Source organism: Gopherus flavomarginatus, chromosome 1 (genome assembly GCF_025201925.1).
Source record: "Gopherus flavomarginatus isolate rGopFla2 chromosome 1, rGopFla2.mat.asm, whole genome shotgun sequence".
In the NCBI taxonomy this organism is placed as follows: Eukaryota; Metazoa; Chordata; order Testudines; family Testudinidae; genus Gopherus; species Gopherus flavomarginatus.
Genome location: NC_066617.1, coordinates 238,946,071 through 238,970,248, shown reverse-complemented (window position 1 = coordinate 238,970,248; position 24,178 = coordinate 238,946,071). Strand labels below are relative to the sequence as shown.

The following is a 24,178-nucleotide window of genomic DNA, read 5'->3' as shown; positions in this document are numbered from 1 at the left end:
TGCTCATCAAGTGGGTTACTACCAGAACAATTGTAACATGAAAGTGAGGATAGGGACATGCTGAACTGAGTCCAGGGACATAGAAGGGGTCAGCTCAGGAGTGCTGATTAATCCATTCCTCTCAGATGCACTCAGTTAATGCATGTGTGTTCGTCTGATTCTGCGACTGGAAGAACCCAGCACTGAGGAACCTAGGTCCTGCAGGATAGCTCCATTGGGAGGGAACTTGTATAAGGGAGAAGTAGAGCTCCATATGAGAACATAAGTGACACAAGCAGTACATTGATAGAATTACAGAACCCCCCCCCAGAAGAGTAACCCTAATAAATAAGCGTACCCCAAAGTAACAGATAAATCTGGTAACATGTCACATATGCACACTTGTGCCAGAGTATCTGCTACACCTTTGTCACAGGAGGAAAGATGTGCCTCTTAGCATACACAGCCAAAATTTATCACTTGACAACAGACTTTATTATTTTCAGCTCTCCAATTCTCACACAAGTATGATAAAAACCACACCACCTAAGTCAGCCTGAAGATTAAAGACCAATAACACATATTCAAATGTAATGTTCTAAATTTTTTGACTCCTTCACGAGTGTTTCCCCTACCTGTGTTCCCTTTGTGTTCTGGTTTGTATAATGTGCGTGCTATTCTCTGTACACCTTGTTTGCGCTCTAAGTTGAGATACCTGTAAAATAAAAAACTGCAAAATGGCCAGGTGATATGGTGATGTTCGTTGCATTAGATCAGGCAGAAGTTTCCAAATTGTGTTCTCAAACATCCCAAGTGTGGAGAGCTGGCTGGCCAGATGATGCTGTTTCAAGAAGAAACACAAAAGACGAATGGGAGATTAAAGGAATAGTAAAAGACAACTTTGTAATACACTTTTCAACAAGAATACATAATCTATTGTATTAAAGACAGCTAAAAATAATACATATGGATGTTGCAGGATCATTAATTAGAGCAGAGGTGTCAAGCAGATAATGTCTCTATTAATATGTGGCCCCTAGGAAAAAGTTTGGGAACCCCTCATATAAAGATGCAGAAGTTCCTTTAATTTCATTTTAAGTTGGTGGCATGCTCTTCTACTTCATCTCAGGTCAAGTGATTCAGCATTTGTAAGTCAAGACTGAAACCATTTCTCATGTTCATGTTTTGATGTTATGTGATTTACTGTTTTCACATTATTTTGTACACCATGCTGGCACTTGTCAAGGGTGATTTATAAATATGCAAACCTTTCATTGACTCAAACTCAGCTGCTATCCTGTCATGGAATCATAGGGTTTGAAGGGACCATAAGAGTCATTTAATCTAACCCTTTGCCAAAATGCAGGATATGCGGTGTCTAAACCAGTGGTCCCCAAACTTTTTCACTCATGCCTCTGCGTACCCCAGAAATCTGGGATGGGAGGGGGGTGAGTGGAGCAGGATAAGGGAGGGGGAGCTGTGCTCCAGAGTGGAGGGGTGAGTGGGGAAGGGTGAGGGTGGGGAGAGGAGCTACAATTGGGGCAGGATAGGGGAGACGCCAGTACCTCTCTTTCCCAAGTTTCAGAGTAGCAGCTGTGTTAGTCTGTATCTGCAAAAAGAACAGGAGTCCTTGTGGCAGCTTAGAGACTAACAAATTTATTTGAGCACAAGCTTTGTGGGCTACAGCCCACTTCTTCAGATACATAGAATGGAACATACAGTGAGAAGATATATATAAAAACAGAGAACATGAAAAGGTGTAAGTGGCCATACCATCTTGTCAATAACCTAGTCCCAGATTTGGACCTTAGCGTCCAAAATATGGGGGTTAGCATGAAAACCTCCAAGCTTAGTTACCAGTTTGGACCTGGTAAAGCTGCTACCACCCAAAAAATTAGAGTGTTTTGAGGCACTCTGATCCCCCCAAACCTTCCCTGGGGACCCCAAGACCCAAATCCCTTGAGTCTCACAACAAAGGGAAATAAACCTTTTCCCTTCCCCCCTCCAGGTGTTCCTGGAGAGATACACAGAAACAAGCTCCGTGAATCTAAACAGAGGGATTCCACCCTCCCCGTTTCCAGCCTTGGAAAACAGAAGTACCGAGAGCTAATCTCTCTTCCCCCCTCACCCAGAGGGACTGCAAAGTCAGGCTAGTAAATCTAACACACACAGATTTCCCCCTGACTTCTTCCTCCCACCAATTCCCTGGTGAGCACAGACTCAATTCCCTGGAGTTCCCCACTAAAGAAAAACTCCAACAGGTCTTAAAAAGAAAGCTTTATGTAAAAAGAAAGAAAAATACATAAAAAATGGTCTCTCTGTATTAAGGTGACAAATACAGGGTCAATTGCTTAAAAGAAATGTGAATAAACAGCCTTATTAAAAAAGAATACACTTCAAAGCACTCCAGCAACTATACCCATGTAAATACAAAAGAAAAACAATAGAAACCTTACTGCCTTACTATATTTGTACTTACAACTTGGAAACAGAAGATTAGAAAGCAGGAAATAGAGAAATCCTTTCCATAGCTGAGAGGGAGTACAGGCAGAAGACCAAAGAACAAAGGACTCACACACAAACTTCCCTCCACCCAGATCTGAAAAAGTCTGGTTTCCTGATTGGTCCTCTGGTCAGGTGTTTCAGGTACTTCTTTCCAGGTGTAAGAGACATTAACACTTAGCTATCTGTTTATGACACATCTGTAAGAGGCTAATAAATTAAGATGAGCTATTATCAGCAGGAGAAAAAAAACTTTTGTAGTGATAATCAAGATGGCCCATTTTTGAGAGTTGACAAGGAGGTGTGAGGATACTTAACATGGGGAAATAGATTCAATATGTGTAATAGCCCAGCCACTCCCAGTCTCTATTCAAACCTAAGTTAATGGTATCTAGTTTGCATATTAATTCAAGCTCAGCAGTTTCTCATTGGAGTCTGTTTTTGAAGCTTTTCTGTTGCATAATTGCCACTTTTAAGTCTGTTAGTGAGTGACCAGAGAGGTTGAAGTGTTCTCTTACTGGTTTTTGAATGTTATGATTCCTGATGTCAGAATTGTGTCCATTTATTCTTTTGTGTAGAGATTGTTCGGTTTGGCCAACGTACATGGCAGAGGGGCATTGCTGGCACATGATGGCATATATCACATTGGTAAGCGTGCACCTGATTGCGTGGCTAATGTGATTAGGTCCTATGATGGTGTCATTTGAATAAATATGTGGACAGAGTTGGCATCGGGCATCTAACTCCACATTCTACAGACCATAATCCTCTGATCCCACTGAGGGTTACCAAAAGAAACTGCATCATATGTTCAAAAAACTCCCTGAGAAAGCACAGGAACAGATCTGTACAGATATGCCTAGAACCCCGACCAGGGGTATTCTATCTGCTACCCAAGACCCATAAACCTAGAAATCCTGGATGCCCCATTATCTCAGGCATTAGCACCCTAACAGCAGGATTGTCTGGCTATGTAGACTCCCTCCTCAGGCCCTACGCTACCAGCACTCCGAGCTATCTTCGAGACACAACTGATTTCCTGAGGAAACTACAATCCATTGGTGATCTTCCAGAAAACACCATCCTGGCAGCTATGGACATAGAAGCCCTCTACACCAACATTCCACACAAAGATGGACTACAAGCTGTCAGGAACAGTATCCCCGATAATGTCATGGCAAACCTGGTGGTTTAACTTTGTAACTTTGTCCTCATCCACAACTATTTCACATTTCGGGACAACATATACCTTCAAGTACAGGGAATTAGCTCTTTTCCAACTCTGGAGCACCCTCTGCCAGCTGATATCTCGCCTGCCACTGGCTCCCGTGCCCCTCCCGGACCCCGGTGCCCTTCTTCTCAAGTTTCTGTCCTCTGCAGTACCCCACAGTCTCTGGGTCTCCCCACCCAGGGGAACCCCCAACCCTATATCCCCACCTTGCCTCAGTGGCTACTGCCAGTCATCGTCTAGCCCCCACTCCCTAGGGCAGACCATAGTCTATAAATCATTTATCATCGGCAAGGGGGTTTGGACCAGCTGCCTCTGACTATATCTGGGCTGCCCCTCTGCAGCTCTAGTACCCTTTAGTGGGCCCTCACTCGGCCTGCAGCCTGGGGCTTTGCTAGGCTGGAGCTCCCCAGCTCCCTCTGCCTTTCCCCATCACTGCTCCACCCTAGATACCCTTCTCAGCTTCCCAGGCAGCCAGGTCCTTCTCTCTCAATGAAGCTAGAGAGAGTCTCTGTCCTTCTTCTGGCCCACAGCCCTCTTATAAGGGCCAGATGGGTCCTGATTAAGCCGACCACAGCTATGGCTGCTTCCCAATCAGCCTATCTTTCCCTGCTGCAGCCCTCTCCAGGGCTGCTTTATCCCCTTCAGGCGGGAGTGGGGTCACCAGCCCGTTACAGCAATCTAAAATTGCATTTGCTTTTCTTACAACAGCACCACATTGTTGACTAATGTTAAGGTTGATATCCACAACTCCCAGGTCCTTCTCAGCAGTGCTCTGGCAAAGCCAATTTTTCCTCATTCTGTATTTGTGCATTTGGTTTTGCTTCCCTAAGTGTAGCACCTTACATTTGTCTTTGTTGAATTTCATTTTGTTGTCTATAGCCTAGTTTTCCAATTTTTCAAGATCCCTCTGAATTTTAGCTCTATCCTCCAAAGTATTGGCAACCCCCTCACCCAGCTTGATCAGTATGTTCTCTATACCTATATCAAGCTCTTTAATAAACATGTTAAATAACACTGGAACCAGAACAGACCCCTACTGAACCCCACTTGAGACCTTACTCCAAACTGATATCATTCCATTAATAGAGACTCTTTGTTTGAGGTTGTTTAATCAATTATGTATCCACTTAATAGTAGTTTTGTTCAGGCTCCATTTCTCTAGCTTACTGATGAGAATATCATGTGGGACTGTGTCAAAAGCCTTGCTGAAGTCCCAGCATATTATGTCCACTGCATTCCCCCCTATCCATCAGTTGCCCTGTCAAAGAAGGAAATCAAGCTGGTTTGGCATGATTTGTTCTTGGTAAATCTCCGTCGGTTGCTAGTGATTATGCCTTCATCTTGCGGTTATTGGCAAACTGCGTGTTTTATAAATTGCTTTAGTAACTTCCCAGGTATTGAAGTCAAGCTGACTGGTCTAAAGTTTCTGGCTCCTCCTTTCCCCACTTTTTAAAGATGTTAGCCCTTCTTCAGACTTCCAGGACCTCTCCTATCATCCACAAGTTTGCAAATATTATTGCTTGTGGCTCTGAGATTTCTTCAGCTAATTCCTTCAGTAACCTCGGGTAAATCTGTCCTCTCTGATTTGAATTCATTCAAATTGGTCAGAAGATCTCTAACTTCTTCTTTAGTTATCCTGATCTGCATTCCTTCCCCTTTATTTTCTATGGTAACTTTGCTAGTTGTCTGGTCACGTTATTTTTTGTCAGAAGACTGAAACCAAGTAGGCATTGAGCAGCTCTGCCTTCCTATCATCTTCCATTACTAGCTCACCTTCTCCATTGAGCAGTAACCATCTAACCTTTGATCAAACGCTGTCTAACCTTTGGTTCCAAGCAAAGCGCTTGAGAAAATTGCATCTTATCTCTCTGCTCAATATGTCTCACCTAACAATATATCTGAATATGTTTTCATTCTGAGTTTTGCTGGTAGCGACACAAAAGAGGTCTGAGAGGCTTTCCCCATATAATTAATATTTCCACATTTTTGCTGAGGAAGACAGCTCATTGATTTTCTTTTCCTTTACTAGATTGCAGCCTTTGACCCTGGATTAAGCCATCCTCCTGGACTGCTTACATACTTATGGTAAAGTCTGTGGTTCCCTCCTATTGTGGTTTTGTGCTTTTCTATTAAAATCACATTCTCTTTGTCTTTGGTAGTAGCTATTTCTTTGAGCCAAGAGAGTCTCTTTTGTTTTAGTTCTCAGCCCTCTACTCATATTTTTTTCTTCTTGTTCCTCTGTTCTCATTTTTCTATTACTTTTACACTATAGATAGTTTTTGACACCCTGAAGTACTCCCTCCCTGTCCAGTTTCTCCACTTGTCTTGATTGCATAAACAGGAGGCTCTATCTCATGTTTTGTATATGCTGGAGTGGGGAACACTTGCACTTGGAAGGTCATAGAAAATGGAGCTGTAGTAACTGGAGTGAGAGGAGGAAAAGGAAACTCAACTAAATGTCTTAGAGACAGTCATGTTTCTCATGCAGTCTCCACAACTGCATTTCTCTAGTCCTCTCTCAGAGCCACTCTTTGCACTTGCTTCCGCTGTTAATAACTATGGCATAATCCTATTCTGTTCTCCTTGTTGCATACACAACAACAAAAGGACAGTAATTGATATTAAAAGGTAGCAAATTCAAAACTAATAAAAGGAAATACTTTTCACGCAACATATAATTGGACTGTTGAAGTCAATGCTACAGGATACATTTGAGGTCAAAATATAGGAACATTGAAAATGAAATCAAAATTTTATACAGATAATAAATATCCATCATTATAATGACAACAAATTCTGGAAGAGATGTTAAACCTCATGCTTCACAGTTTAAACCAATCTCTAATAATAAGAGAACGAGATGGGATATTATCCTACATCTTAATATGAGTTTTCTTGCAGTTTCCTCTGATACCTGGTACAGGCCACAGTCAGAGACAGGATACTAGACTAGATGGGACCACCGATCTGATCCAGAATGGCAATTCTTATATTTCTATGGTTGAACTAGAGTGTATCTTTTAGAATGACATCCAATCTTGAAACAAGTCCCTCAGCCTTTGCCTTCTGCAAGTGATTATCAAAATACAAAACCTCACGAAAGTCAAATTTCATTTTGAAATTATTACAGTTCCAATGCAATGTTTTTCATCTAAATAAGTTTTATGAATCTCCTGTCTGAACCTTTATTTGAAACCTAAATGATCTAATTATAATCCTGAAATTTCTTCCTCTACTGCAAGATGAATCCCAGTGATGCTCCTGGCATAACAAAAAGACACTGCATCCCTGCAGGGTAGGAAGAATGTTATGACCCCAGGAATATAGAAAATCCAGTTAGTTATTTTCCTATTCATTCAGTTGTATCTTGTCCCATCTTGCTGTCCAGATTTCAATTTCAATCCTTAATGACAAAGAATATTGTCCTTAGTGAGTGGTACCCATGAAGTTTAGGATTTATTCATTCAAGACTGAAGGTGCCACATTACTGGCTATTTGGCATAAGCAACCAGAGCATTCCATCATAACAATGCTGGAAACACTTGATTTCACAGAAACATGTATCTTAACCACAGAATATTAATGAAATATACAATTATTAGTTTCCCCTTATTTGATACATTTTACATTTTGTTTATCTTGTTGGATGGCAAGACTGGGCCCCTCATATTTGAGAGTGAGGGTCTGTGGTCAGATCATTATGACTCCAAATCAAGAAAATCGTCCCATTTAGGACAGCATTTAAGCACATACTTAAGTCCCATTACGTCAATGAAACTAAGCATGTGCTTAAAAATCAGTCATGTGATTAACTGCGACCCTGAATGGGAATAGACTTGAGCACATGCTTAAGTGTTTTTCTGAATCAGGTGCTATCTGCATGGTCAAGAATTACAGATTAATGGCCAAGAATGTTGAATCAACTTTTGCCAGCACCAGTCTCCACATAAGCTCAGATGAAGCACCCAAATGTCCTGAATGCTCACCTGAAGAATGATCTGGTGACAGGAACTGAGTGGATTTTTCAGTCCGATCCAAATAGGATTTCAAGCAGAAAAAGAAAACCAAAAAAACCAAAACCAAAATACCCCAACAACCCTGTTCCCGACCAATGGTCCTGAGATACTGTGCTGCAGCATCACAAATCCAGAGCCAGAAAAGGGTGAGGGGAGGTAGACAAGTACATATGTTGAGGCTTGGGGAACTGCTGGTCAGGCAAAAACATTCACTTATGACTGACCTAATATGTTTCATTGCATCCACTTCTCAATTGCTGGGGCTAACAAGTTGTTGTCATGACTGAGCAGTTTTTGGATTCCAGTGGGATGAGGATGAAAACAGCCGTACTAATAGCTGCTTACTTTATTCGGAATCTTTTGTAGTATTGAGACATCTGAACCCAGAGCCAGGAGTAAGTAAGCAATGATAAGTAGTAAGTACATTTAGATGGGCTTTTACTGGTTGATGGATACGCCTGAAGAGGCAGATGTTGGTGTTGTGAAGTCAAAAACCATTTTGTTTTGAGACATCAACTACACTGATGACATAACCCTGTTGGGCATTTTGGTAAATCACCAAAGCCGATGGCCAATCTGGTTGGGCAGAAATTGGTAGGGTTATTATATATATCGGGCATTACTATCAAGCAGCCTCCTACTCTAGGTAACAACCAGCTCAATATTAGCCTGTCTAGATGGGTTACACAGCAAGCAGAACTATCAAATACTTGGAAAGTGTCACACACAGAGCTGGAGGATGCTTGAAAGGTGTGGCTGCTCATATAGTAGCAGCCACTGCCAAATTCTGGGCCCTTTGGTGGCCTCTGTGGAGATGTCAGGACATCAACCTTGCTACAAAGCTGCAGATTTACAGAACCATAGTTATACCAACTTTATTATATGCTAGTTAAATGTGAACACTGAGGTAAGCTGAAGAGCAGCAGATTGACATTTTTGATTCTCATCCTCATCAGCTGCTCCATATTAAGTGGCAGGACAAAATCTGCAATAATGCTATTAATAGCCAAATATTAATAGCCAGTAAGTGCCTCCATCAGGCCTGTTTCAGTTTCAGCAGCTTTATTGGTATTGACATATTAGTATTAGTAGCAGGGAAGACCAACAGATTACAAAGTGTGTTTACTGAGGAATAGTACTACACAGTTGCTGATCACACGGTTGCCAAATGCTTTGGTGGCATGATAAAATTGGCAATGAAGGACACATATCAAACATCCAACTAGATTGTCTTAAGGACCTAGCCAGAGATTGATCTGGGTGGTGCTTGACCTGCAAGGAGGCTACATCTCTTTGGGATTTGTCTTGATGATTACCAAGTAGGAAGTGAGGCATCCACTGTCTGCCCCAGTTTGAAGGATTACAGTTAGGAGAAATGATCTCATTTGATAGAACCTTGACATGGTACAAAAAGTGCTAACAAAATTTGCAGGTGATACAAAGTTGGAAGGTATTGTCAATATAAAGGAGGACTAGAATATCATACAAGAAGATCTGGACGACCTTGAAAAGTGAAATAATAGAAATGGGATGAAATTTTATAGTACAAAGTGCAAGGTCGTGCACCTAAGGACTAACAAAAATAATTTTTGCTATAAACTGGGGACTTAGTTGGAAGCGACACAGTAGGAGAAAGACCTGGGTGTACTGGTTGATCACAGGATGACTATGAGCAGTCAATGTGATGTGTCTGTGAAAAAGGCTAATGCAATCCTAGCTAATGCACCAGGCAAGGTATTTCCAGTAGAGACAGGAAACTGTTAGTACCATTATACAAGGCACTGGTGAGATTTTATCTGGAATACTGTGTACAATTCTGGTCTCCCATGTTTAAAAAAGACGAATTCAAACTGGAACAGGTGCAGAGAAGGACTACTAGGATGACTGGAAGAATAGAAAACCTATTTTATGAGAGGAGATTCAAAGAGCTTGGCTTGTTCAGCCTAACCAAAAGAAGGCTGAGGGGAGATACGAGGATGATATGATGGGAAAGTCTAAATGATCACCATATTTAGGATTGGGAAGGAATTTTCCATCAGTCAGATTGGCAGGTTTTTTGCTTTCCTCTGCAGCATGGGGGATAGGTCACTTGCAGGTTTAAACTAGATAAATGGTGGATTTTCTGTAACTTGAAGTCTTTAAAACATTATTTGAGCGCTTCAGTAACTCAGCAGAGGTAAAGGGTCTATAACGGGTGTAGGTGGGTGCAGTTCTGTGGCCAGCAATATGCAGGAGGTCAGATTAGGTGATCATGATGGTGCCTTCTGGCCTTAAAATTTTATGAGTCTATGAGATTAAGTGTGATAAAAGATGGCTGAATGGGATTTACTGCTGGGTTAAGGGGAGTTTTCTGACTATGTTAATTTGCTCAGTAAGAGATGAAACCATTAACTATACCAGAATTGAAAGGAACAGAATTCATATTCATTCATAAGAACATAAAAATGGCCAGACCAATGGTTCTTCTAGCTCAATGTCCTGTCTTCCGACAGTGGCCAATGCTAGATGCTTCAGAGGGAATGAACAGAACAGGACAATCCCCTGTTGTCCAGTCTGAGCATCTGGCAGTTCGAGCCTTAGGGACACTGTAGCAGGGTGGACCCCTGCTCCTGCCCTGAAGGGGTTAAAAACAGCCCTGGGAAGGGGCTGTGGCTGGAGAAAGCAGCCTTTAGGCTAGGCTGATTGGGGAAGTGGCTGCAGCTGGGGCCACACCCCAAAATGGGCAATGGGTCCTCATAAGAAGGCCAGAGGAGTTAGAAGCAGTCAGTCTCTCTCTAGCTGTAGAGGGAGATGGGCCTGGCTGCCGGGAGCTAGAGACAAAGTACCTGAGGGGAGCAGGGCTCAGGACAGGCTGAGGAGCGGGGAGCTCTAGCCTAGAAAACCCCAGGCTGAGGCCTAGCATTAGGCTAAAAGGTACTGGGGGTTGCAGAGGGCAGCCCAGGGGCAGACTAGGGCAGCAGGTCCAAACTCCGTTGCCTATGATGAGTGGCTGATACTGCAGTCTGCCCCAGTGAACGAGGGTGAGATGGAAACTGGGCAGTAGCCATATACTGAGGCAAAGTGGGGATAGAGGGTGGGGGTCCCCCGGGAAGGGGAAACCCTCAGAGAAAGGGGTGACTGCTTGGGGGCAGCACTCCATATAAAAGGGCACTGGGTCCAGGGAGGGACACGGGGCCAGAGGACAGGTGGATCACTGGCCTGCAGAGGGTGCTCCAGAGCTGGAACCGAGCTAATTCCCAGAAGTAACCAGCAGGAGGCGCCACAGGGGTGAGTCCGCACGTCTACAGACACCCAGAGCAAGGGGTTACATCTATGACCATCTTGCGTAATAACATGGGGTTGCATCTCTGATTGAATATCCATTATCCCATGGTGGCACTGCCAATGCACTTTTGTTTTGCCATAAATATCCAATATTTATCTACGTGTATATGTCTTAAGAAAGTATTTGTAATGTTTTGGTGAGAGACCCTTTCGAACAACTTTGTAAATGTGATATGTGCCTTGATTTTTTTTTTAAACTCCAAGTTCAATTAAATGTATACAGCACATTGAAAAAGTTACTAATAACAACTTATTAGAGCTTGTTCTACCTAATAAGTTCCCAGTTGGAATTCAGCAATTATGAACTAAAGGGATCCCCAAAGGCACCTGTTTTACACTTGAAAGCTCAGAATTATTGCTGTATGGTAACACTTTCTGATATGCAACATTAGCCATGAAGGAACTGTGCAATAACATTTCTGTTATCTTGAATGGCAACAGAAGACACAGAATTTACATTACTTTAGTTGGACTGTAGATACAATATAAATATTCACTAGAACTTCAACACATGGTTATACATAATTATATGCAAAATAGTATTACAGGAATATTCACCCACCTGCACTTTCAGATCCTTGGAAGAAAGGCATTGCAGATAAAAAACTATTACTATATTGTGCTTGACAATATTTTTCTGATACCATCCAATTAATAATCTATTGATAGTTTGGAATAGGATATTCTTAATTTTTAAAGTATTTAAATAGTGTACTCAGAGATACAGACTGTTTTAAATTTGCTTTCAAAAAGTGTAAACAAATTTGGATTTGTTTTTCTTAGTAGAAAACCACAATTAAAAAAAAATCCATGTAATATCTTTAAGAATTTTAGTGAGTCTTCCAATGTTCATTTATGTTTTGCTTTTTATTAAAAACAAATACAAACTAAAACTGAGCTGAAGAAATGCTAGAAAAAATATTTCACCTCTGAGTTCTTGTTTGAGTTACATTCTGTTATCTTAACAGTCCACTCATTTAAAAAATGAACAAACAGAACTCTAATCATTCAACCATTTAATTTTTTTCCACATGCATATTAGAAGGAAACGTCTGATATTATTCACTGAAATATAATACTGAAGAACCTGTTTCTTATCTTCAACATTTTTTACATTCACTATTTTCATGGAAGAAGTTTTACTGTGATTATGAGAGTAATTTAGGACTTCCCACAGCTAAAAGGTTATTTTTATTTTCAAATTTAGAATGCAATCATTATCCCCATACAAGAGTTAAGATCTTTTAAATTAGTGTTTCCCAATCCAGAGGCTGGGGCAAAGTAGTACAGGGAAGTCAAGACACAGAGGAGAACAGCAGTAGGGAACAAGAATTTTAACAACCCTGGATATGTTCCACCGTTCAAATTATACATCTCTACCCCGATATAACACAACTCGATATAACATGGATTCGGATATAATGTGTAAAGTGGCACTCCAGGGGGTGGGGCTGCACGCTCCGGTGGATCAAAGCAAGTTCAATATAACGCGGTTTCACCTATAACACGGTAAGATTTTTTGGCTCCCGAGGACAGCGTTATATCAAGGTAGAGGTGTACTTATTTGTTTGTTTATAGTAGCACTCACAATGGGCTTTATACTTTCCAAAAAGAAAATACAGTCACTTTCCTGAACAGCTCACAATCTAAAGATAGACAGAAATGGACCCGGCTTAGCAGGAATGAATATAACATGTAGGATGGTAAAGATGGTGCTTGGCAAAATAAGATTTGAGCTACAAAACAAACATAAATATTACTTTCAGTATTAAATCAGCAGAACTCTCTGTAATAATGTAAAGACTCTTCAGAAGGACTTAACTCTGGCACATGATAGGGGGCCTTCTGAAGGCTCATGAAGGCTAAAGGAGGAAGCATGAAAGAATGGAAAAACACAGAAAGGTTTATGTAAGAAGCTGAAAATGGACAGACAAGGCTAGCACCGTTGGGGGATCAAAAGGAATGGGGAAGAGGCTATGTGAAATGAGAGGGGGGGATAGGTAGGGAGTAGTAGAGTTACAGAGGCTTACATCGAGCTCAATTGAGCTGCAAGTGCATATGGCCATAGGAAGCTGACAGTGGGTTCCCCCTCCACCCCATTCCAGAAAGGGGAAGTCACAAAACAAGAGAAAAAAAAGAACAACATGAAAATAAAACACACAAAAACAAAAAATCCAACTAGAAGATAAGAACAGGAAAGACAAAGGGATAGGTGGCGGCAACTATGCAGCACGATGGTATAAGGGGACAACAGCCTACCCGTAACAGGGAAAATGTTGAGAACCATTGTTCTAAGAAGTCTGTTATTCAAGCAAACCAGAGCAAAAACCTCCATGTTTGAAGCAGATTGTCTTTGCCATTTTGCAAATGCTCTGAGTGTAATTGACATTATGCAGATGACAAGACTAGTAGAGGTGAAGGACAGGCAAGAAGAAATATTCCTTTCACTTAGCAGTGAAGAAGACAAACCAAAAGTATCTAGTGAAATTTAAAAGTAAATCATGAAAGACTTCATTGTTTTATTTTGGGGAAAAAAAATGAAAAATAGGTCATTTTTTACCCTAAATTTTCATTCCCTATCCCCCAATCTCCATAAAAAAAGAACATGTTGAAATATATTAGTCCTTAGTCATATGGTGGTAAACCAAACAGTTCTGGTTCAAAGTCCTCCATAGATTTCAGCACTAGATTTGCTTCCTTTGTAAGATCTTGATTCAAATTTTCATCTGGAATCATAACCACTTGCATCCCAGCTGCCAATGCTGCTTGCACTCCAAGTGGAGAATCTTCAAACACAAGACACTGAAAAATGAGAAAATAAAGACATAAAGGTTAAAATGTTGTAATTACTTGTATGATCACAAGAAAGGATGGCACATTATATACAGGATCACATGCAAGTCACTTTCTTGAGTTGAGTAAATGAAGTATCTATAGGGCCTGTTTGTGTATCACAGAAGTCAGTGAAAGTTTTCTAATTGGTATCAATGAATGCCAATTGATCCCATACTGCTGAAGAACAGCTGGTCATAACATAAATGGTTTTCAGTGCAGTTTAGTAATGTATTCTAGAGAACTGGTGGAAAACTTAACATTTTCTACTCCACAAAGCATCTGGCAGCAACTGACATGCATATTGTCAATACAATAAATACAGTAGCACCTCAGAGTTAGGAATACCAGAGTTACGAACTAACCAGTCAACCACACACCTTATTTCAAAGCGGAAGTACGCAATCAGGAAGCAGCAACAAAAAATACCAAATCAACCAACCAAACAAAAAAGCAAATACAGTACAGTACTGTGTTAAATGTAAACTACTAAAAAAATAAAGGGAAAGGTAAGAAAACTGTTACTGTGCTGTTTCATTTAAATTAAGATGGTTAAAAGCAGCATTTGTCTTCTGCATAGTTAAGTTTCAAAGCTGTATTAAGTTAATGTTTATTTGTAAACTTTTGAAAGAACCATAACATTTTGTTTAGAGTTATGAACATTTTAGAGTTACGAACAACCTCCGTTCCCAAGCTGTTCGTAATTCTGAGGTTCTGCTGTAGCTATATTTTGTTCTCTTAAACAAAAACAAACACCACAAACTTAAATAACTCCTCCCCTTCCCTGGTATTTATGAAGTTTAGTGAGAAGAAAACTGTCGGCACAGCGTGTCTGGATACCTGTGAGCTCTCTTAGGTTCAAGAACTGTTGCAGTTTTTGGCCCATATTACTGCTTATAACAAACTGTAAACATGTGATATTCAAAATGCATGAGCCACTTAATATCTTTTCATATGTTTTGTACTTAAAACAAGTGGTTTTTTTCATGGTTTCCAGTTTTTGGAAAGCTGGGCTCCATTCAGAATATAGCAAACAATTTAGTAACAAAAAATGAATGCATGGCTCAGGAACTTAAATGCTGCGTCTCCTGCTTAATGGATATCTCAATTAGAGACATAATGAAATGAAAAACATTAACTGAGGCCTGATACATAAAGCCACACCACATGAAATAATTTGTATCAATGAATGTCCATATCTGTGATTCCAAAAGAATTCTGTTGTTAGTTTGTTCTGTATTTAAACCTGAAACCCAATGTGTCATATCCTGACCCCACTGAAGTCAATGGTAAAACTCTCACTGATTTCGGTGAAGCCAGGGTTTCATCATATATTTGTAGCAATAATTTATCTGAATAAGCAGTATTAGTAAACAAGACAGTTAAGACTATTTGAAAGCTTTAGAAAACCGTTAGGAGCACATATTAATATGTGCATATCTTGTGCATCTAGAAAGGTTATTTGCATATATCTGTTTATTGCTCAGCAGAGATGTTCTAAATTGATATTATAATCTCTATTTTAATGCAGAAAGGTTTTAGATGGGAGGAGAGGTCACTCAACTTGTACAGTAACTGTGGTTCTTCGAGATGTGTTCCCCATGAGTATTCCACTTCAATTATGCATGCGGCTCTTGACCCTTTGATCAGAGATTTTCTGTTAGCAGCATCTGTTTGGCAAGCATGTGTGTCCTATGCCTCTTCAGGCTGGATACCAAGGCTATATAGGAGTATGTGCGTGAACCACTCTCAGCTCCTTCTCCACCCAAACATCCCCCAAGGAGCAATCTGACGCAGAGAGGAAGGAGGGCAGGTAGTGGAGCATCCACAGGACACACATCTTGAAGAACTGCAGTTACGGCAGAAGGTGAATAACCACTTCTTCTTTGACTAGTATTCTTATGGCTACTCCACTTCATGTGATTTTCGAGCAGTATCCCTAGAATTCAAAACTGCAGAACCAAGAGTCACATGAGACTTGACATCATGGATCAGGGCATAATGTTTCAAAAAACAGACAGTTACCTATTCTATAACTGGTGTTCTTTGAGAGGTGTTGCTCATGTCCATTCCATATTATGTGTGTGTGATGGAAGATTTTCCAGCTGTGGTATCCAAAGGGGACCGGCTCTGGCACCCCCTGGAGAGGCAAGTACATGTCGCGGTATAAGGGGCGCTTCCAGCCCCCTTCACCCTCATTTCGTTCTTGCCGGAAACTCCAACAGTGGGGAAGGAGGGCAGGTCATGGAATGGACATGAGCAACACATCACGAACAACACCAGTTATGGAAAAGGTAATGGTCTTTTCTTCTTTGAGTGCCTGCTCATGAGCATTCCATATTAAGTGACTCCCAAGCAGTACCAACGGAGGCGGGTAGAAGTTCATCGGCATATAGATTGCAGCACAGCTCTGCCGAACCCAGCATCATCTCTGGCATGCTGAGTGATGGAGTAACGCGCTGTGAATGTGTGAACCAAAGACCACGTCATGGCTCTGCAAATGTCCTGGATGGGAATGTATGCCAGGAAGGCCACCGAGAATGCCTGAGCTCTGGTCAAATGGGCCCTCACGATCGGTTGTGGTGGGACCTATGCCAACTGGTAACAGGTCTGGATGCATCCTTCAAGTTGAGGGGGGCATACCAGTCTCTGGGATCCAGGGAGGGGATGATGGAGGCCAGGGAGACCATGCAGAATGTCAACTTCTTTAGGTATTTGTTGAGGTTTTGCAGGTCCAGGATGGGTCTTAGACTGCCTTTGGGATTAGAAAGTACTGGGAATAGAACCCCTTGTTCCTGTACTCACGAGGAGCTTCCACCAATGCTCCAGCTGCAGCAGGCCCTTTACCTCCTGTGCGAGGAGACTTTCATGAGAAGGGTCCCTGAAGAGGGACAGGAAAGAGTGGCGGGATGGGGGAGTAGAAAGAAACTGGAGGGTATAACCCTGTGCCACTGTGCTGACGACTCAATGTTCTGAAGTTATAATAGTCCATGCAGGGAGAAATAAAGAAAGGCGATTGGAAAAGCATAGGGAAGAAGGATCCAGGGTACAGTCTGGTAGGTCATCCTTGGGCGCACCCTCAAAATGCACACTTGCCACCTTGCCTGTTGCAGGTGGAGTTTGACTGGGCGGAGGGCTGAGGTTGGCAGCCTTGATGCCGCTTGTAGCCTTTGCTCTTTTTATGAGCAGGCTCCGGCCTAGGTTGGCTCCCATGGCCCTGGGGTAGTTGTGATTTAAAGCATTTACAGGCTGGACCTGGGACGTAGAGCACTAGAGTTTTTAATGTGGTGCGGGAGTCCTTCAACCCGTGCAACTTTGTGTCTGTCTGTGCAGCAAACTGTTTCTGTCTGTTGAAGGGGAGCTCCTGTATGGATTGCTGGACCTCAATCGACAAGCCGGAGAGAGTCAATCAGGATGCCCTCCGCATGGAGATGGCTGATGCCATAGTAGGAGCCGCAGAATCCACTGCATCTGAGGCTGCCTGGATGGCTGCTCTGACTGCAGCCCTGCCCTCCTTCCAGACCACTGAGAACTCCTTGCTGATGTCCTTGTGAAATCTATATTCGAACCTGGCCATGGCTTGTCACATATTGAAATCATAGCATTCAAGGAGAGCTTGGTGATTGGCGACTCTCAACTGGAAGCTGGAGAAAGAATAAACTTTCCTCCCAAACGGATCTAGCCTCTTGGAGTCTTTATTCTTCGGGGTTGCTCCCAGCTGTCCTTGTCTTTGTCATTTGTTAACGGCTGCAACTACCAGGGAGATTGAGGCCGTGTGGGTGTCTAAGTATTCATGACCTTTCACCGACACATAGTACTTTCACGCTGCCCTTTTTGAAATAGGGGGCAGGGAGGAGGGGGTATGCCACAAGACGTTAATAATTTTAGATATCCTCTAGGACGTTGAAAAATGAGTCTGATGGTTCCTCCAGCTCTTCAGCATGGATCTCCAAGTTGGAAGTGACGTGTCTCAATAGTTCCTAGTATGCCTTAGTGTCATCTTGTGGAACTGGGAAGGGGGGCAGTAATCGCATCCTCAGGAGACAAGGAGGACAAGGCTGGTAGTGTGGGCTCCACCGCCTACAGTGATAGTCCTAGGGGTCCAGGAAGGCCTAAGGGATTCCCCCTCCCAGGATGACTGTAACCAGAGAGGGGCGAGACATCGTGGCTAATGGTTTGTCCACAGTCCCTGTCACTGATCTGGGCACTTGCCCAGGCTGGGTAAAACCCCAGAGGTTCCAGGGGGACTAGGTGGCAGGCCCTGGGGCCACGAAGCAGTAGGCGGTACTGCTGATGAGGTGGTTACCAATGGTGCCAGGACTTGACCCACTGGCAAAGACTCCTGTCCGGTGCTGGGGTCCAAAGCGGGGAGGGAGGGTTTGCTCTCGGGTGACCATGAGCAGGTAGATGGGCAACTTCACTCATTACAGTGCCGAGTACTATGGCGCGACTGGGATATCTCTTGTTGTGATGAATCCCTTCTGCAGGTACCCGGAGACTGATAGTGTTCAGTGGATCGGCCACAGTGGTCTGGCGATCTACGCCTCCTGCTTCCTGATCAGTACCGAGACCTGGAATGGGAGCAGAGAGCCAGGTGGTGCAGCTGGGCTCCGTGGTGGGGAGCTGAGAACCTGGAGGGGCAGTCAGGCTCTCCATGGGGAGTGAGTGGAGAGCTAAGATCCCAGAGGCAGCTGGGTTCCCAATGGTAACTATGTGAGGAGCTGAGAGCCCAGGGTTTCAACCCCCCACATTGCCCCTCTTAAGTTGTTGGAAGCGCTCCTGGTGAAGGAAGGAAGGTGGTGTGGACATCAACCACTGTAAATCAACTGAAGTTTTTAGTGTAGGCATTCCCTGAGTGTGGCCATCACTCACAGGAATAGTCTCTTGGCAGGAGAGGCAACATTTGAAACCTGCTGAGGCAGGAATGCCCTGTCAGGAAAAAAAAATAGTTTCCCCGAGGGCAAAGAGAGGATATAAAACATTTCCCTCACTATTTATCTAACTAACTCTAACCATAAAACTGTCTTATTATTATAAAAATATTAGAAAGTCAAGGCATGCTCAAGATGGATATGCTAGGGCTCCATTTCAGGCTGAGGAGGTTGAGAAAGAACTGAGGGCATTTAGCCTGTCCACCCCTCTAGAGCCTCAGTATCCAGCATGAGGAGGAACAGGATGCATGCACAGGCCAAACAGACACTGCTAACTGAAAATCTCCAATCAAGGGCTTGAGAGGTGCATGCATACCTGAAGTGGAGCACCCGTAGGAACACTACTTAAGTCAGGGCCGGCTCTACTGTTTTTTCCGCCCCAAGGAGCATGCTGAATTGCCGCCATGGACGCCAGGGGCAGTCCATGTGCTGTTAGGGTGGCACACGCATTTCCACAGCGGCAGTAATTCGGTGGCAGCTTCTGTCTTCAGCCGGAAGACAGAAGCTGCGCTGCCGCAGACAGCTGAGCATAGAAGCTGCCGCCGAATTGCCACTGCTGTGGAAATGCGCGTGCCACCCTAACAGCACTCGGACTGCCCCCGCTGTCCGTGGCGGCAATTCTGCGAGCTGCTTGGGGGCAAAAACACACAGAGTGCCGCCCCTTGCAGATTGCTGCCCCAAGCAACTGCTTGGAATGCTGGTGCCTGGAGCCGGCACTGACCTAAGTAGTATATTGTGGATAGTCTGTGCATAATGTCTGTGCTTTTTCCAAAGTCTTAACTTATGAGAGAAACAAAAACCACTTCAAGGATGAAAGAACTGGCCACATATACAGGAACTAGCCATGTAAAGATATTATATGTACTGGCTGTCAGAACCAAGCTAGAATCAAGATGTTTTCCTTACAGACTTAAAATTGTCTCCTTGGTGACTAAGAATCAAGACATATTTTTTGCAAACGTTAAATTATCTCCTTAGTGACTTATTTTCTACCTACTAAACTCTTGGAGAAGGGAAGAGTGCAGACTATCAACACACTGAATACAAACTCATGGTATGCACTACATACCATTCTTGGGGGGAAGGGGAGAATTAATTAAAGTTCTGAATTATGCCTGAACATAGGCAAGTCTGTTTATTTACAATCTACAATGAAGAGGTCTTTGTGTGTTTGTTAAACTTTTCCATAGGGTCTAAATGATAATACATTTGAAAAGACTCACACAGCTATTTGGAAAAAAAACCCAAAACATAACAAAACAAACAAACAAACATGCATACATTCTTACACTGCTAACATTATCTAAGGTTTACAGGTTTGTGTGCAATTTAAGTTCAAGACCTGTTTACATACACACACACAAACTTGAAGGAAACAACTACAGGACTAGTCAAGCAGGAATCATAATAGGTATTATAGAACATATTACTGAAATAAAGTCTCTGGCATCAACAAAATGATTTTATATTATTTTATATAAAAGGAACCACTAGATAAGATAGGATGGGATTCTAACAAATGCTCAGGAATGGCCTAATTCTGCTTCCCATTCAAGTTAGAGGGAATTTTACCACTGATTCCAACAAGGAGCAGAAATAGGCCAATGGCAGAGTGCTTTTGAAAATCTCATCCATAAAATATTAAAGCACATGTCATTTTCTCGTTTTAATTAGAGTAAATGGTGGTTTTTCTGTAACTTGAATTTTTAAATCATGGTTTGAAGGCGTCAGTAACTTATGGGTCTGTTACAGGAGTGGGTGGGTGAGGTTCTGTGACCTGTGATGAGCAGGAGGTCAGATTAAATGATCACAATGGTCCCTTCTGGCTTGAAAGCCTACACTATGTGGGGAGGGGGAGCTCAATCTAAGTTACGCAACAGCAACTACGTGAATAGCTGAAGTCGACGCATTTAGATCTACTTACTGCGGTGTGATCACTGTGGTGTGTCGATGGGAGATGCTCTCCCATTGATTCCCCTTGCGCTTCTCGTTGAAGTGGATGGAGTACTAGAGATGACGCTAGAGCGATTGGCGGTCGATTTATTGTGTCTATACTAGACACGATAAATTGGCCCCTGCTGGATCAATCACTGGCCGTCGATCCGTCCGGTAGTGTAGACAAGCCCTATGAGTCTACTCCTCTGCAGGAAGAGTACCGCCTTCTTATTTACAACACAGATATTTTGAAACGATTTTCCCTTTTATAGCATTAGGTAAAGTTTTATTATTCCCATGTTGTAGATAATATTTCAAAGTCAAAATTATATGTCAGGAATTGGAAATGTTTGGCATGCGGGTAGTCAGGGAAATCTGCTGGCGGGCTGGGATAGTTTTTTACCTGCAGCGTCCGCAGGGTTGGCCGATTGCAGCTCCCACTGGCTGCGGTTCATTGTTCCAGGCCAATGGGGGCTGTGGGAAGCGATGCGGGCCGAGGGATGGGCGGTATGCCAAAGGTTGCTGATCCCTGCTATATGTCATTTAACTAAAATTAAAGTCAATATCAGATTTCTTTGTTACATTTAAAATTATACCAAACAGAAAATGACGAAAACCTATATATGGATAAGAAGATTCCAGAATTTTTGACCCATTTATCTACGGTACTCATATGACCCGCGCCAGTGTAGTATATGAACACCTCACAATCTTTAATGTATTTATCCTCAATACTCCTCTGAGGTAGAAAGTTCCATGTAACATCATTTTGTGAATGGGAAAATGATGCACAGAGAGGCTAAGTGATTTTTCCAAAGTAACACAGGGAATCAGTAGCAGAGCAGGGAACTGAACCCAACTTTCTTAAGTCACAGGCTAGTATCCTAATCACTGGTACCCTTCAACAAAATGTGAGCTTTTTGCTAAACCTTAAATGGGTGTAAGCTGTCCAATGGTTAAAGCAAAAAAATGAAAAAATGTTAAATTTAAAGATAAAAGTAGTTCAGTATAGTATATTTTAAAGAGATGCAACACATATGAATAGTCTTTGAAAGCATTAAGATGTAAGAAATATACATCAAATTGCCAGTTTGTACTTTGAATTTTCAGATAACTTAACGATGATTTTTGTTATTTTTATTAATACATAACCAGAACTGTTGACCATACAGCCTTACTTTTTTTCTTATATAAGCCGTAAGAAGGAGGTCATCAGACATACAAGGTCAGAAGAGAGAAGAGATTTGAGGCGTATAAATAGTGGGTCAGAGTAAGTGTACAAAGTAGCCAACATGTTTAAAAGTAGACACTTAATACACAGGTATCTATGGCACTTAAATTTCCAGGGTCATTTTCAGAAATGTTGAGCAACTGCAGCTACCATAAAACACAATGAAATTACTAGGTTCTGAGCAGTAGGTGGCTAGTCTGGTTCCCTGGAAGTTCTGAAAAATAGAAAGAGTCTGTTTCAGGTTCAGTGAAACATTTTATTCAACCTGAAATGTTTTGTTTCCAGGCCTTTTATAAGGACTAGATTCACAAAGGAAGAAATGGTAGTTCCTCAACAGCCATTGGGCTGAGGGAGAGAGGGAAAGGGGAGACGAGAGTCTGGTGGCTATGGTATCCACCTCGCATGTGGGAGATCCAAGTCCTCATTCCAATGAATATTTAATTATTTATATAAAGCAGAAAGGATTTCAACAGCAGAGATTGTGAGGGGACACCCTCCCCGTTTCACATGAGAATTGCCAATATCCTGGTGTTAGGATTCTTACCTGGGCACAGGAAGACCTGGTTTCAAGTCTCCTGCTCCAGAGCAGTGATTCAAACCTGGCTTCCCCACTTTCCAGGTGAGTGCCTAATCAATGGGCTGAAGTAGTAAGCGGGGGGGGGAGGGGAGGATTCCTCCCCATTTTGTGAATGGTGCCTAAGTCCCTTGTTAATCAAATCTAGCTTGAAAAAAAAATGTAGAGAAAACTTTTCAGTGAATTTGTGTGAAATTAATGAATACCTTCAGGTTAACCAAACTACATTTTTCAATGCGTAAACTATTCATGCAAAAAAATTCACCCAGCTCCACTGAGCACTTCTAAAATTTAGGCTGCATTTTTCTGTGTATTCTTAAAAATAACATCAATAAGTCTAGAGAAAATGAAGTGGAGGGATAGATTGCAATGGCAGTGCTAGTACAAGAATTCCCACCTAGCTCTGCCAATGCAGCGTAGCTCTCACCTATAATATCTCTGTTTCTTAAAGGCCCTTCATAATAGTCACTATCAACTGTTTCAGATTTCCTCCCTGTGTACCCTAGGTGAATTTTCTTATCACACCATCCATTTCCTGGCAACACTAGACAACTAATGCAACTAATGACAATGAGATGGTAACATTAAATTTACTTTTGACCTAACCCATACAGCAGTATTTCCCAAACTTGGGATGTCGTCTGTGTAGGGAAAGCCCCTGGTGGGCCGGGCCAGTTTGTTTACCTGCCCCGTCCATAGCGTCTGCTGATTGCGGCTCCCACTGGCCGCGGTTCGCTGCTCCAGGCCAGTACTTGAAAACTGTTATCATATCCCTCCTCAGTCTTCTCTTCTCCAGACTAAACAAACACAATTTTTTCAATCTTCCCTCATAGGTTATGTTTTCTAAACCTTCAATCATTTTTGTTGCTCTTCTCTGGACTTTTTCTAATTCAACCACATCATTCCCAAAATGTGGCACCCAGAACTGGACATAATAGTCCAGCTGAGGCCTAATCAGCACAGAGTACAGTGGATGAATTACTTCTCGTGTCTTGATTACAACAGTCCTGCTAATACATCTCAGAATAATGGTTGCTCTTTTGCAACATATTGTAATGGTTACTGTAAGAGGGGGCCAGAAGACCCTGTTCCAGGAAGCTGGAATGAATAAAGGCCCAAGAAATGTTAATGGCAGAAAGGAAGTGGTCCTGGGTAATTAGGAGCTGGATGGGGGAAAACTTGACGACACTGTTCCTTTAAGGGCCCAGCTTCAGGAGCCTTGTAGTGTAGGTATCAGAGGGGTAGCCGTGTTAGTCTGGATCTGTAAAAGCAGCAAAGAATCCTGTGCCACCTTATAGACTAACAGACGTTTTGGAGCATGAGCTTTCGTGGGTGAATACCCACTTCTTCAGATGCATGTGGTGGAAATATCCAGGGGCAGGTATATATATGCTAGCAAGCAAGCTAGAGATAACGAGGTCAGTTCAATCAAGGAGGATGAGGCTCTGTTCTAGCAGCTGAGGTGTGAAAACCAAGAGAGGAGAAACTGGTTCTGTAGTTGGCAAGCCATTCACAGTCTTTGTTCAATCCTGAGCTGATGGTGTCAAATTTGCAGATGAACTGAAGCTCAGCAGTTTCTCTTTGAAGTCTGGTCCTGAAGTTTTTTTGCTGCAGGATGGCCAC

The 24,178-nt window shown here is 42.4% G+C and overlaps 1 protein-coding gene across 2 annotated transcripts in view; it reads right to left on the bottom strand.

Moving 5' to 3' along the window:
* Nucleotides 1–547: 547 nt before the first annotated feature.
* Nucleotides 548–24,178, bottom strand: part of PUDP (pseudouridine 5'-phosphatase) — a 164,377-nt gene continuing 140,746 nt past the window's right edge. The window contains exon 4 of one of the 2 annotated variants that reach the window (XM_050964569.1): nt 548–820. In XM_050964569.1, the coding sequence (XP_050820526.1) occupies nt 611–820 (210 nt within the window). In that variant the 3' untranslated portion in view covers nt 548–610. Of the gene's footprint in view, nt 821–12,051; nt 13,855–24,178 lie in introns of those variants that run through there. The other variant, XM_050964578.1, reaches the window with a different exon arrangement.